This window comes from Phoenix dactylifera, chromosome 15 (assembly GCF_009389715.1).
Source record: "Phoenix dactylifera cultivar Barhee BC4 chromosome 15, palm_55x_up_171113_PBpolish2nd_filt_p, whole genome shotgun sequence".
Taxonomy (NCBI): domain Eukaryota; kingdom Viridiplantae; phylum Streptophyta; class Magnoliopsida; order Arecales; family Arecaceae; genus Phoenix; species Phoenix dactylifera.
This window is the reverse complement of record NC_052406.1, coordinates 8,508,753-8,522,368: the sequence shown is the minus strand read 5'-3', so window position 1 is coordinate 8,522,368 and position 13,616 is coordinate 8,508,753. Positions and strand designations below refer to the sequence as shown.

The 13,616-nt window shown below is 38.5% G+C and overlaps 1 protein-coding gene across 1 annotated transcript; it reads right to left on the bottom strand.

The window, feature by feature from the left end:
• Nucleotides 1–2,219: 2,219 nt before the first annotated feature.
• On the bottom strand, nt 2,220–11,802 carry LOC103714828 (translation initiation factor eIF-2B subunit alpha-like). The gene is made up of 5 exons (XM_008802253.4): nt 11,191–11,802; nt 8,636–8,788; nt 8,410–8,551; nt 8,084–8,325; nt 2,220–2,682 (listed from the first exon to the last, which is right to left on the bottom strand). Exons 1-5 carry the CDS (start codon nt 11,689–11,691, stop codon nt 2,476–2,478), a joined length of 1,245 nt encoding a protein of 414 aa, XP_008800475.1. The 5' UTR covers nt 11,692–11,802; the 3' UTR covers nt 2,220–2,475.
• Nucleotides 11,803–13,616: the final 1,814 nt, after the last annotated feature.

The following is a 13,616-nucleotide window of genomic DNA, read 5'->3' as shown; positions in this document are numbered from 1 at the left end:
TTAACCACAGTGAAACTGACTAGACCATCATTCTCCGATGACTATAGACCCAAGTGATGGATGGTCTGGTACCGGTGCCCGCACCATTTAGAACTTGACCATTAACAAGCCAAGAGCCATTTGCAAGGATTTGCACCTTATCGGCTTTACTCTAGAACTCGAACATATGGAAACCATCATCAATAGCAGGGACAAGAAATGGCTCCGTGGTAAGCCAGATTTCACCAAGTTTGAGACAGACCTGCTTGGATTGGAAGTGAGTCTCCCAAGGGAAATTTCCAAGCAAAGCGCACCTACTTCCATTGCTCCCTTCTTCCGTACAATAGAGCAAAAAATAATTCTATCAGTGGGTTTCTCTTCGATTTTAGCAGGTTGAGCATCAGCGATAGGCGTAGGACGCTGGTTGGCTCAGCCTTGGCCCTAGACCCCTTTAGACTAGGAAGCTCCGTTCATGCTAAGCCCAGCCAAATTAAATAGGCTCTTTCCCTCTACTCAGAGCTGTAATCTCCATCCTGTCGATAGATGGAGTCCTTGAATCCCTGTTAATTGCCCCCTCATTGCTGCCCCCCTCCAGCCAATCAAGAGGACTGAGGGATCCTTCGAGGAGACATGAAGAAGATGACATGCTATTGTCTTTCCCTCTAGCTTTCTCCAATTATGGTTGAGAAGGGATTGTAGTTGTATGTTTTGCATGAAAGAAGGATTCACCTTTCTCCACCGTTGGACCACTCACGACATAGATCTCAAAGTACTCCAAACTTTGTCATTCATCCATTCGCGCTGACCTTAAAGCAACCGATGGATGATCCATCCAATGATGCATTCGTGGGAAGGAAGGTAAATCCTTCTTTCGCGCAAAAGATACAACCCCACTTGTTGAAAAAACCCTAGTCGAGCTAGGTGAATAATGAGTTCAAAACTTCAAATCCTCTGCGTACTCCTTGAATATCATTGCATCATGGAAATGGATAGCTGTCAAACAAAGCATGGCACTTCAAGTTGGATTGCATGCCATGCATAGCATATCGCCCTTAAATGTTTGACGGTCATCCATCTCTATAATCCGTCTCTATAATCGAATAATATGACACCCATCAAGAGGTGCGTAGATCTCTAATAGCCTTAGTAATATAATATGTGGAACCAGGTCTCACCTAATTGGGATGACCTAAAAAGGGCGAGTGAGCGAGTCAAGATCCACAAAGGACCTAACCTCGACCCCAACTTCGCCCGCTCCCACTCGTTCTATTTTTCTTCATTCATCCTTTCATCTTTGTTCTCTTCTTTTTTTAAGAAATCTCCTTTATCTCTCTTTCTCTCTCTCCTTTCCTATCTGTCTCCATCACCCTCCTAATCTCTGCCCCTTCCTCATGTAAGTGTTATGTTTTTGGACAAAAAGGAGGAGGAAGAGGGAGAGGAGATAGTGATCTAAGTAATTAATAAACCATCTTCAAAGCAAGCCTTCTCTCTTAAATCAATTTATATTTTGGGCTTCACAATCACTTTTAGGGTATTTAATGGAGGATCTAGCTTTTGAAATTTTTAAGCCTTGGATAGCGAACAATTGTAGGAGAAGAAAGGGCTTTAGTTCTCGCAATCAAAATAGTGATACAGATAGATTTTGGCTTTAGAGGTTCATGTGAGCTGATTGATCAGCTGTTCTAATTTGAAAATGTCAAGTACTGTTTGATTCGTCAAACGTTTGACTCATCAAATAACTTATCGAAGCGATCAAATATACAATAATAAAACAAAATATGGAATTTAAAATTGCTTGAAATCTTACTTAGGCTTAGTATTTTAATGTTATTTTGGTAAATATGTGGTTTTAATTGTTCTCTTTAAATCTTAAATTTTTCCAGATTTAGTTCAATTGGGAAGTATATCAAATCTTTAAATGTTTGCCACTCTTCATTGAATAGGATAAATTTTGAGACTTTGATTTGGGGTATTTGGTACATGACTTAGATATAGAGTTTGAAGTTTTGTATCTTAGGAGTACGATTAGTGTAGTCACCATCTGATGAATTTTATAATTTGTAAGGAGTTATATACATTCGAATCAAGTTCGGAACAAATCTTACCATTATTTGCACACGTCTTGGATCCACTGTGGGTTGGGTCGGATACTAGATAGGGTGAAGTAAATTGCCACCCCTGAAAAATACTCTGCCTTGATTCTCCATTACCAAATTCAAAATAATGCATGTCAAAAAGGATGAACCAACAAGATAGTTTCCATGAATCATAAAAGGAAGAAGAGCGTTCCCATAAGATTGAGGCATAAAATCAGATAAATATTCTATTATCACAAAGATCAGCATTCTACAGAATTAAATTTGACGCTGGAGTTCGAATTGATGGCTCATAACAAAGAGAAGCTCGCAGATTAACTGGCTCCACCGTCTCCACTGTTTGATGTGTGATGGTTAAGCTCCAATTTGGCAGAGCAGAAAATCGTTCAGAAGGTAATGGCTATAGGTATAGCTGAATGAGCTCATCACTTACAACAGAAGGTGTAAGAACACCAAGATCTGTGAAAAGGAGCGTGAGATACTGAGGAGGAGTATAGTCCCTTGCAGATGTTTCGACCTCAACACCTGAGGGAATGGGAACACCAAAGTCTATGGGGCGAAGTGCAGGAGCTAGGTCCTTCTGGTCCAATGGGTACAGACGTGCAAACTGCAAAGTTCACGAGAGTCATGCTAAAAATCCAATAGAAGATGTTTCAAGTGAAATATTCAGAGCTGAATGTACCCCCCCAAATAAAAAATTAAAAAAAAAAGAGAATTTCTTCAAGTAACTGAAAGCAATTCACATAAAAAAAAAGAAAACGATCCACATAAAAAAGTTGATTAATATTCTCATTTCAATTATCTAAATATTCACCTTGAGAATCATCTTAAATAGCACAAATTTCATAAATATCTCAATTTTTAATATAGATCCTGCCATTCAGAGTAGTTTTGACAATTGGCACCGAAGTAGGGGATTAAGCTTCCTAATCAAGGAAAATCAAAAAATTAGATGCTTTCTAGAAAATATAACTTTGTTAGTAAAAAAAAAAAAATATCAGAATTGATTTTTGAAGTTGAACAGTGGGCTCTATCATTATGCATCTTTTGGGAAACTTCACATAAATTAGAATAGGTAGAATTCTGATCTAAACCTACTGCAGCTTAGACTTAGATGGTCACATGATGTATGCAATTTCATTGGTGTTTCTATAGCTGCATAATAATGGGAACAAGACACACCCTTTGTTGAGGATCAAAGCTTCAATCTCATTGCAGGGACAAACATCTCCATCAATGACCAGCAGCTTGCTGGCACCAGTAAAATCATCAGAAATCTATCAATTAAATTCTAAGGAGAAAACGTTTCCCTCATGGTAAAGTTCCTTCCATGCTGAACTGGTGGTTGTCCTGCGTTCTCAGGTATTCTCATCAAGCTTGCTGGCTGATAAACCATCAGCGATAATCAGCACATGGATAAAAATCAACATTTTTCTAAAAAAAGGCAGCCCAATGTACGAGGCTCCTACCATTGCGGGTCTCGGGAGGGTCAAATGTACACAACCTTACCCCCGCGTGCAGAGAGATTGTTTCCATGTTTCGAACTCGTAACCTCTAGTTCACAAAGGAGCAACCTTGCCGTTTCGCCAAGGCTCACCCTCACTATTGACATTTTCTACTCTATATATTTTTTTGCTCCTTCTGGAGACCACCATTACCTCGACGCAGACAAGAGAATTAGATTTATCTCCGAGTGCCTCACTCGGCAAGAGATAGAATAAAAAATAGGGGGTATATAGAAAACAAATAAATTTAGCTAAATTATATATACTCAAATATCTTATAGACAAAACATTGAAAGATATTATTTGTTATGGCCAAATATTTCCCACCCAACCTTTCCAATTAGCTTTAGAATTTTAGAAAATGACATTTAGCAAAGCTATTTTAATACCTAAATTTGGACCAAACTCCGAAGAAAACAAAAGCTCAGTTTTAACATTATTTTAGTGGGTCAAACCCATTGTTGGGGTGTCTTAAATCTACCAACTTCTAAAAGCTGCAACTGAAAAAATTTGATAAGTACCCAAGTTTCTAACATGAATACGATTAAAATACATATCTGACATCAATTTCAGGAGCCGAACGCAATTGTCCAGGTAACGTAGCAGGAGATATGTATTCTCTTAGCTGCACATGTGCATATACAAAGATGCAAGCAATGCTATCATACATCTAAATGACTCGAGATCAAATAGAGCTATTGATTCCTTCGTTTGCATGATACTGAAAGTCTTCAATCAATTACTCATGTTAAGATGTCATGCCTGTCCAGGTTTCATCTCAAGCCAATGGATGCTTCTCAACTACAATCATCTAGGTCACTTACAAGCACAGTAGGAGCGCAATCTCTGACGTTATTATCGTAAGAAAGGATCGAATATAAAAGACAAGCAAGATTATGCAAGCGGCTGAAAAATGCACTTTCTCAAATCAATATAATCTAAACATCTTTATGAAACTTAGCATGCAATTGGTTCCATCAAAAGCTAGTCGCACAAAATAAGAAATCAACATGTAAATTATTTCTCACCGCTTCCATCCAAGTTTTCTTTAATATTTTTACTCTATCATGATACTGAAATCAACGCATATGGCTAGAAATTGGCCCGGGCCAGGCCAGCTCCAGCTCAGGCTTTGGGAATGGCATGAGAATTTTCAAGTCGGACTTGGGCTTGGAAACCACAGTCTAATTGAATTTTGGGCCAGATTCAGGTCAATGTTTGGGTCGACCTAAGCCCGAGCCTGACTCCAAATCTGAAGGCCAAGCCTGCAATTAAACCCGCATTAGACCCCAAATTTATAAGCCCAACCTACCTGGACCTTTAAACCCGACCATGCCTATGCCCAAGAGCCCTTTAATTCCTTGACCTGGACCTTTAAACCCGACCATACCTATGCCCAGGTGCTCTTTAATTCCTTACAACCTAGACCCAATAACCCACCCCACCCACCCAAACCATGCCTTAATAGCCTAAGACTCTCCATTTGTGTCTTTTTTAGAGCCCCAGATCTTTTTTGTGGTGAGGATCCTCTTTTAGATGCAAAGAGAAATAGCTTAGTATTCCCACCTCCACAAGCAAGAGAGCAAGCATGACAACAAGTATCTCTATGGACTTTCTACAGGCACTTGGTGGCCAATTATCACATCCAACACAAGCTTAGAATCTAGGTTGTCATGGATGGGGAAGATCACATACGCAATAAGAGAAATCACAAGAAAACAACAACTTACAAGACAGGGAACCCAAGATTCCCATGGTTTGGCCAATCTCAAGGCCTACATCCAAGGGAGAACAATGACATGGTGGTATTCTTACTATTCAAGGAGATTACAAGATACAAGGGGCGATATCTCCTCAAACATGAAAATGAGTTTGAGTACAAGCTCTTTCTATCTCTCTTTGCCATCAAGGATGACACCAACAAGCTAACAAATGCTCCCAGAGAACCTTAGGAGTTAAGCTTCCCTCTATCTCCAAATCTTCCCCTCTCCTTCTGTTTCTCTCTACTCTTCCTAAGCTATTTTAGCCCTCTTAAGTAGAGGAAATCTGTAGGATCCCATGGATCGACCCCAATCCAATGACTCACAATCATCATGGATAGATGACTCGAAATAGGGGAAATAGATTTCACTTCACCAACCCAACATGAGTTTTGCCCAAATACAAGCCCACAACACGCCTCATGGGAGCAGAAGACCGCTAGGAGGGAGAGGGCGGCGGAGTGAAGGTGGTCGCAGCGGAGGATGTGGGCAATAGCGATGAAGGAAGCAAGGTCGTGGCAGCAAAGTGAGTGATGCTAGGTCCAAAGGAAGAAGCGGAGGGCAAGGTGAGGGTGATTGCAGAGGTGGCAGAGGATCTAGATGGCCTGGGTGGTAGAGAATCCAGCAAGGTGGTACACAGATTCGAGGAAGTGCCATTGATTCTTGGATCATGACTCTCTTAGGATGGAGACCGTTGCGGACGTCATGGTTTCATTATCACTATCGGATGGTAATGGATAAGATGCTGATGAAGAGATGAACAGATGGGATGAGGGCAATGAGTGGAGAGAGAAGGTTTTGGTGGTGTTTGTCTGTAATAAGAAATGGGGGTTAAAAAATTAGATTATGTGCAAAGTAGGCTTGGAAACATTTGGATTCAGAGAATCCCCTATCAAGCCAACCAGGCTAATTCAAGTTGGGTCAAGTCTTCCAACTCAATTGCACTTGGTCGAGTCAGCTCATCTAGGCTTCAGGCCAAGCTCAAGTTTGGGCTTGGGTCAGGTTCAAGACAAGGCCTAAAAACATTTTTTGGGCCTAGGCCCAAACAGAAACCCAAAAACGGGGCCTTGGCAGCAGGGATCCCAACTCAGCCTAGCCCAATCCAGCCCGACCAATATGTGACACCTTCATCGTGGCTGTCTCATGCCCATTTTATACATTATCACTAAGTCTAACATAGAGCTACATCAAGAAGCATTTATACTTAATGTAAAGCAAAGCAACTAGTTATCAGGTACTGGAGTTTTATTTGTAATCACATGGGCTTCACGCTGAGGCAACCCAAGCCTACTTGAATTCATTTTGGGGCTTCGATTCAATGGGCAGCCTATAAGCAAATGCAGTTTTCCCCTGTGGAATCTTGCCTAATAGGCCTTAAGCTAGCCTAGGGCCCATTTCCAACCCTAGTACTTCCCCACCAAAGTAATATAATTTGTTGGACCATTACTTGAGTAACCGACTAAAACTAGAGATATGGTATGCCGTACCGGCCCGAACTGGGCGGTACAAAGGCATATATACTATACCAGTTCGGTACCGACACTCAGTACGGATGGCGTACTGACACTTGGTACGCCAAAAAAATTTCGTACCGTATCGTACCGACACGGTGCTAGTGTGGCACTGATACGGGGTCCAATACCGAGATGGCGAACCTTGATTAGAGAGGTTTTATCTTAAGAGAAGAGTATGGATGTTAGACTGTCAAGATATGTCAAAAGAACTTTCTAGCTCTAAATAAAATATAAGATCATATAAGGTGAAAATTGAAGAGCAATATTTATGTATCATTCATTTGCTATTAAGTAGAAATATCCAACCCAAAATCCAATAAAATTTCCTTCTATCTTTCTATGTGGCTTCTATGCATTTTATTTTGCATTTAACTTGTACGCTAAGATTTACTTAAAAAAATAATGGATCAGAAATTATCAAAGAACTGAAACAAAATGCAATCCAAATTTAATTGCAGATTAACTATCCAAATATTCTTTTCTTCCAATAGTTTCCTTTTGTTTACATTAACATTTACAATGTTCAAAGTAATCTGTTTCCCTAAATCATGTTAGTATGGAGAGTAAACATTTGTGCATAACCCAACCCTATATGAAGCAAAGCCTACTTGAATGTTACAGTTGTGAAAATCACAATGATAATAATAATATAACTGAGCTGATGAGAACTGAGAACTGCCTTTATTTAAGGGGAGTGTACTAGATGATGAGAAACATAGGTAAAATGTATGAGGAATTACTGATCAGAATCCACAGGAGAGTCCAAACACTTGAATTTGGAATCGAAGAACCGAAAATGATCCAACATAAGATACTTTAGATGTTAAACAATTGACAATATGAAATTTCAAGAAAGGCTAACACGTGGCATAGGTCAAAGTTTGATACATAGAATAGCCAATAATCACCAGGAACCCAATTGCATGATCCCTCAATAATCCAGGAGACAAAAAAACTACATGACAAAGTATCTTATCATATATTGTGCAATTCTTGACTGACAATTTCAAAATTATCTTATTGTTATCGTGATAACCAACAGAACACTGCTTATTAATTAATAAGAAAATAAAACTCCATATGCAGCTCTACTGAAAATTCTATAACAAAGGGACAAGAATTACTAACATCTGTATTCTGACAGCTACATGCAAGATTCAATGCAGAATTCATTTTTGAGGTTTGCAAATGAGTTGAAAGCAAATAGACGTGATTGTGAAAAGTGGTACCTTGTAACTTTCAGCAGCCACATAGACAGGTTTATTCATGCTATGGGCCACTAATGCAATTTGATATGTTCCCATCATGTTGATGATGCCTCCACTTTCAACAACCCCATCAGCCCCAACAAAGACCATGTCAACCTCATCCATGCTATAGGCCACTGCAGAATCAATCAGAAGTTTAACTGGAACACCTAGTGCAGCAAGCTCATTTGAGAATCGTAAACCTGTCCTGTCTGGTCTTCCCTCTACACATAAAAAGAACATGTCGGCATTCACGAAATTGATGCTTACAAAGCAAACTATATATGAAAAGTGCATTGACAGAGGACCTGTGCAAAGAACCCGAAAGAGTTTCCTATTGGATGCTGCTAGCTTCAAAACTTCGAACACAACTCTTGAAAAACCATGGACTAGGATTGTACAACTATCAAATATAAAGTCTTGACCAAGCATTGCAATGGTCCGGCGTGCCTGACATATGGATTTGACGTGTCAAAATAAATTTCAGCAAGCAACATAAAAGAATAAAGAGTTGATCCATGGTATGTTATTTACCTTCAAAGAGATTTCTCCAAATTTTTCCCCACGCTCTATCAAACGGAGTTTTGCAGCATCAAAGTCTTCGTATTCCAAAGCTGAAGTTCTGGTTACATATCGCATAAACAAATCACAGCCAGCTGACAAAGATATAGAGGTTGTGTCCCATGACTGAAATGTCAATATGAAATCAACTGTCAATGGATCACTAGCTCAAATATGCTATCAAAATAAGTTATGAGACATCCCTTATTTCTGGAACAGACACTACATGGAATATGAAATGATGCTTTATATTTTTATCCTTCTTCCTTTTCATCGTGAAAAAAAATGAAACTAAGCACAATTAATCAAATGCAAAATGATAAATTAATTAAACAAAAGGATCCGACTAGCCATTTCCATTGATAAGGAAGCTAGGCCCTAGTTAGCCAAATCAGAAGCAGTTTGGGTGTAACAGCAGGGAAGAACAGCTTTCCAAAAAAAACGTGAACAAGTAATCACCTAGAAATTAATTAAAAATGTATCATATGTAGTAAAAAAAAATAAACAATAAATAACAACTGCATTTATCTCTAAAATATAGGACAGTAATAGAGGATAATTTTAACATAAGGCAAGTGCTAGGAAGCAAACATGAAAGTGGAAACAAGATTCAGAAGAAGGTGAGTACCCTATGTACACGATTCCAGCAACTAAGCATATCAAAGTGGCAGCTAATATGATCGCAATACTGCTTAAAGAAAAATCAACCACGTAATGAGAAAAAAGAGATACATGCAATTATAAGTAGTTGTATTTTTATAATTTAAGAACTGACAAATTTTATTAAATTAGAAGCTTGGCTACATACTATCAGAATAATATAAAAAAAATGTTGCTAAATCTAAAAGGAAAGCACTACAAAAGACATCCTAATTCCAAATGAGGATGGTAGTTAAATTGGATGCAAGCAAGAAAAACTTATAACACATATGATTATAGGTGTCTAATAAATGATAATAATACAAATAGAATGAAGATGACAATGCATGATAATCATACAAATAGAATGAAAATGCCAATGAATATAAGTTATGAGAACGAGATGCTATACACTAGAAAAAGGCATGATGGGCTACATCAGTTGAGGAAAAAATGCTCAACCTGAGATTCTATGAATGGAACTTCTGAATTCACTTTGATAAGGTTGAAGTCAAAGAATCTCTTACTATGTAATATGGAAAAAAAAGAAGAAGAATCCAAATCAAGTAGAAAATATCTGAAATGGGGCTCCATGGTTATAGTTATGGTTGTAAGCAATGGTTTCAATACTTGTTTAACTAGTACGGGCAATCATCATACCTTAACTGACAATTTCACAACACATGAAGAATTTCCACTTATGAACTATTAGAGTATATTGGTACGATTGATTAAGCAGCCTTTAGCATTGAAACTAGATTCAAAAAGCTACTTGGCTGTTACTAAATTTTACTAAACCAGATAATTACAAAACATGCTGTTGTGTAGAGCAGGCTCTCATAAAACCACACAAAAGCCTAATTTTCTTAGAAACCAATTTTCAGATTTTGTGCCATGCTAGTGTTACTGTAACAGGTTTTATGAAAAACAACGGAACAAGTGTTTTAATAAGACTTACTTCATTTCAGGTTTAGTGCCAGCATATTTTAGATATGTCTAACAGCCAAACAGCCCCCAAGTGTTATCCATTTAACAAGCTTACAAATCTAGAATACAGTCTAACAAATAATTATCAATCTTTATATGCTGATATTGAAAAAAAATAAACAGGATCAAATCAAAAAATCTCAAAACTTTAAATTGAAACATGTGAAAAGAATATCTTGATTCAAGGTTCACCACCAGACTTCGTACCGGTACCATCCTATTGTAGTGTGGGTATGCCGTACTATATACCAGTTTGGTACCAGTACGGCATACCAACCGGTACAACAAATCTTGCTTTGATTAATATGATTTGGACACACACACACATATATGTATGTACGTACGTACGTATGTATGTATTTGCTAGAAATCATTGAGTAAACATAATAAGGTTCAATAAACAAGCTCCTCTCCAAATTGTGTGCCCATTATAAATATTTCTGGCTCGCGAAGAAGAACTTATTCAACATTTTAACATCCATGTCATAAAACAACCTTAATTTGGTGCTTAATCCAAGATGAGGAATCCAATTGTCAAGAGTTTTGATGGAGATAGACAGGTTTCAGCCCATGTATAAACAAAATTCTGCACTTTTGAGATATCATATATGCCTAGAAAGACCCTGAAGACAAGTATCTCCCCTAAAAATTGAAATTGCAATTGGATTTTTTAGATGAACCACAAAGAGATCTGCAATTGATTATTTATTCATTGGGTAATCAAAGAAGAGGACTGGGAATGGAAAAATATAGATTTGTTTGCTGCTTATATTAACAAGGAAATATATTATTCTCCAAAAAAAATTACTTCTGCATAGATTAGGTTATATTCTCCCCCAAAATTGATTTTTTTATCGATTAGCTAGCCCAAGAAGATGACTAGAACTGAAAAGAAACTTGACCTTGAGAGTGTCGGAAGCCTTCTTGAGCTCGATTTCGAGTTCCATCATGGTGGTGGCCTCGCTGGAGCGGATGACAGCGGCGAGGGCCATGATGGCGGCAACGGCCTCGGCGAGGTCGGGCTTCTTCCGCCAGTAGTTGAACTCGTCGATGACGCTGAAGGGCTTGCCGCCGCCGCCGCCGACGGAACCCGTCCTGGCGGCGACGGCGGATGAGGCGGCGGCGGAGGGCCAACACCCCGAGGGCGGCGCGGCGCCCCGGCCGATGGCGGCCTGAGCCTGGGCGAGCCAGTCGCTGCTGACGACAGCGTGGTGCTCGGCGCGCGTCTGGTAGTAGGCGGAGATGCCGTGGTTAGGGTTTGGGTCAGGGTTTTGGTCCATGGGATCGACGGAGGGGGACGGTGGCGGGGGCTGGGCCGAGTCGCGCGGATCGTGGAAGAAGGAGGACGGCTCTTGCTGCTGCAGCCGTTTGTCGAGAACAAAAGAAGCGGATCTCAGCCACATCCTCTCGCTTCTCTTCTAATGCTAAAGATCAAGAATCCTCTTTACTTTTGGAGAGAGGAATATCGATGGAAAAGAGTTTAAAGCCAAAAGCTAGAAAGAGCGAAAGGAGTCCGGCTCAGCAGATGTAATAGGACCTTTAAATAACCTTGCTCTCCAGTCTAATGCTTGTTTAAATAATAATAATAATAATAATATCAACAATTGAAAATATGATTTCCCAAATCTGAAAATATTCCTGCAAGACAATACCGAAAATATCCCTTCACGTGTAAGAAAAAAAAAAAAGGAAAAATTCGGTGACCAATTTGGCGTCCATAATTCCACGTCAATCTTTAGTTTTTATAAATTAATAAGATGGAGAACGACAATGTCCTCGTTGATGCCTTCACAATTCTTGAGATATTCATTTATTTTTTATTTTTTAGTACTTCGGCTGCTTACATTGATCTCGCATGCGTACAACCAGTTACATCATTAATAAAAAAGCTATATAAAAAAGAAGGAATATAGATATGTTGGGCCTAAAAGTTTTTATAAGAATGATAGGCAGCAAATGAGGCGTGATACCTATTTCTTCGATACCATCAAACCCCGTTGTCTGTGGAAGAAAGAAGCTCTAACTCAATCACAGCCAGAAATAATACACCGGTCCGAACAAGCAGCAGCGCCTATCAACATAGGAAGCTAAAATATGCACTACGACCTTTGAACTTGAGCTTGGAAGTTGGAACCCATCCCATCCCTTTTGTACATCAACTTTGCTAGTACCATGCCCTTCTTGGTTCCTCCAGCAAGATTCTAGAGTGCAGTGAACGAGGGAGGAACAATGGTGAAACAGGCACTGAGCATGGAAGGAGACTCCAGTTCCAGTGAAGCATCGTATAGACAAAGGAAAGAAAAAATATATGGCCATAAGAACCCTTCTGCCGCTATAAGCTGCCAGGATTCAACCAATAGCCTCTTTGGATTTTTTTTTCGGATTGGGTTGAAAATTTTGCATGATTTATGGATTGAGTTGCCCATTTAAACGTAGCTCTATTAACCAAACACTTTCTAGTCCAAATTCAATGGGAAAAAAAGATTTTTATAGAATTTTTTTCTTCTTCTTCCTGTAGTCTAAAGTTTTAGATTTAGGTTAGGATTTGGATAGGCTGTTGGAAAATACGATATGGATATGGATGGGCTACCCTATGTGATTTTTATGGAAATATCCAAACGAGCCCTAAGAAGTTACATTTGCAAAAAAAATCTTTTTGACCAAAAAAAAAAAAAAAAAAAAAAAAAACTCAATGTAGCTCAATTGATTTAGACAAGGGCCAAATATGGAGGTGGATTTTTCGGTCTTTCTTACTCTAGAAGGGAAAGTTGGAGAAACACTTTATTTTGACTATCTTTGGGCACAGGCGGTTGACCCGTCCTCTATATCCATAGGTGCACACCAACTTATTTATGGGTAGCAATTACTAAAGTATCGTTGCATAATCTTTTAATAGAAAATGTTAGTTGCATCCATAATTATTTTCTTCCTAACCATAAGAAATTCTTTAATAAATCTAAACATCTCCAAAACATCAATAAATCTTGTTTAAATTAGCAATATTTAAAAAATTTAGTGGAATATATGTAAATTTGTAACTCAAGAGCTCTTTCAGATCTGCTGGTGAGATAAGTAGCTGGATCGAAGGGATTTGGCCAATAAACTTTTACATGATATACTTGCTATTAATTAATGATATGGTCATTTTCATTGAACATATAACTAAATAATTATAATTTTGGATATTAAATATATCATTGTAAATTTAAAAGGTTGTCTTTTACACTCTCATCAACAAGATTGGCATATAACTAAAGTTAATTATAATTTTGGATATTAAATATATCATTGTAAATTTAAAAGGTTTTCTTTTACACCAGTTTATTGT

Coding starts and splice junctions, on each gene's coding strand:
- LOC103714828 (XM_008802253.4), bottom strand. CDS start 11,691: ATGTGGCTGAGATCCGCTTCTTTTGTTCTCGACAAACGGCTGCAGCAG. Junction 8,789..11,190: donor AGGCTTCCGACACTCTCAAG/GTCAAGTTTCTT, acceptor TTGACATTTCAG/TCATGGGACACAACCTCTAT. Junction 8,552..8,635: donor TTGGAGAAATCTCTTTGAAG/GTAAATAACATA, acceptor TCCATATGTCAG/GCACGCCGGACCATTGCAAT.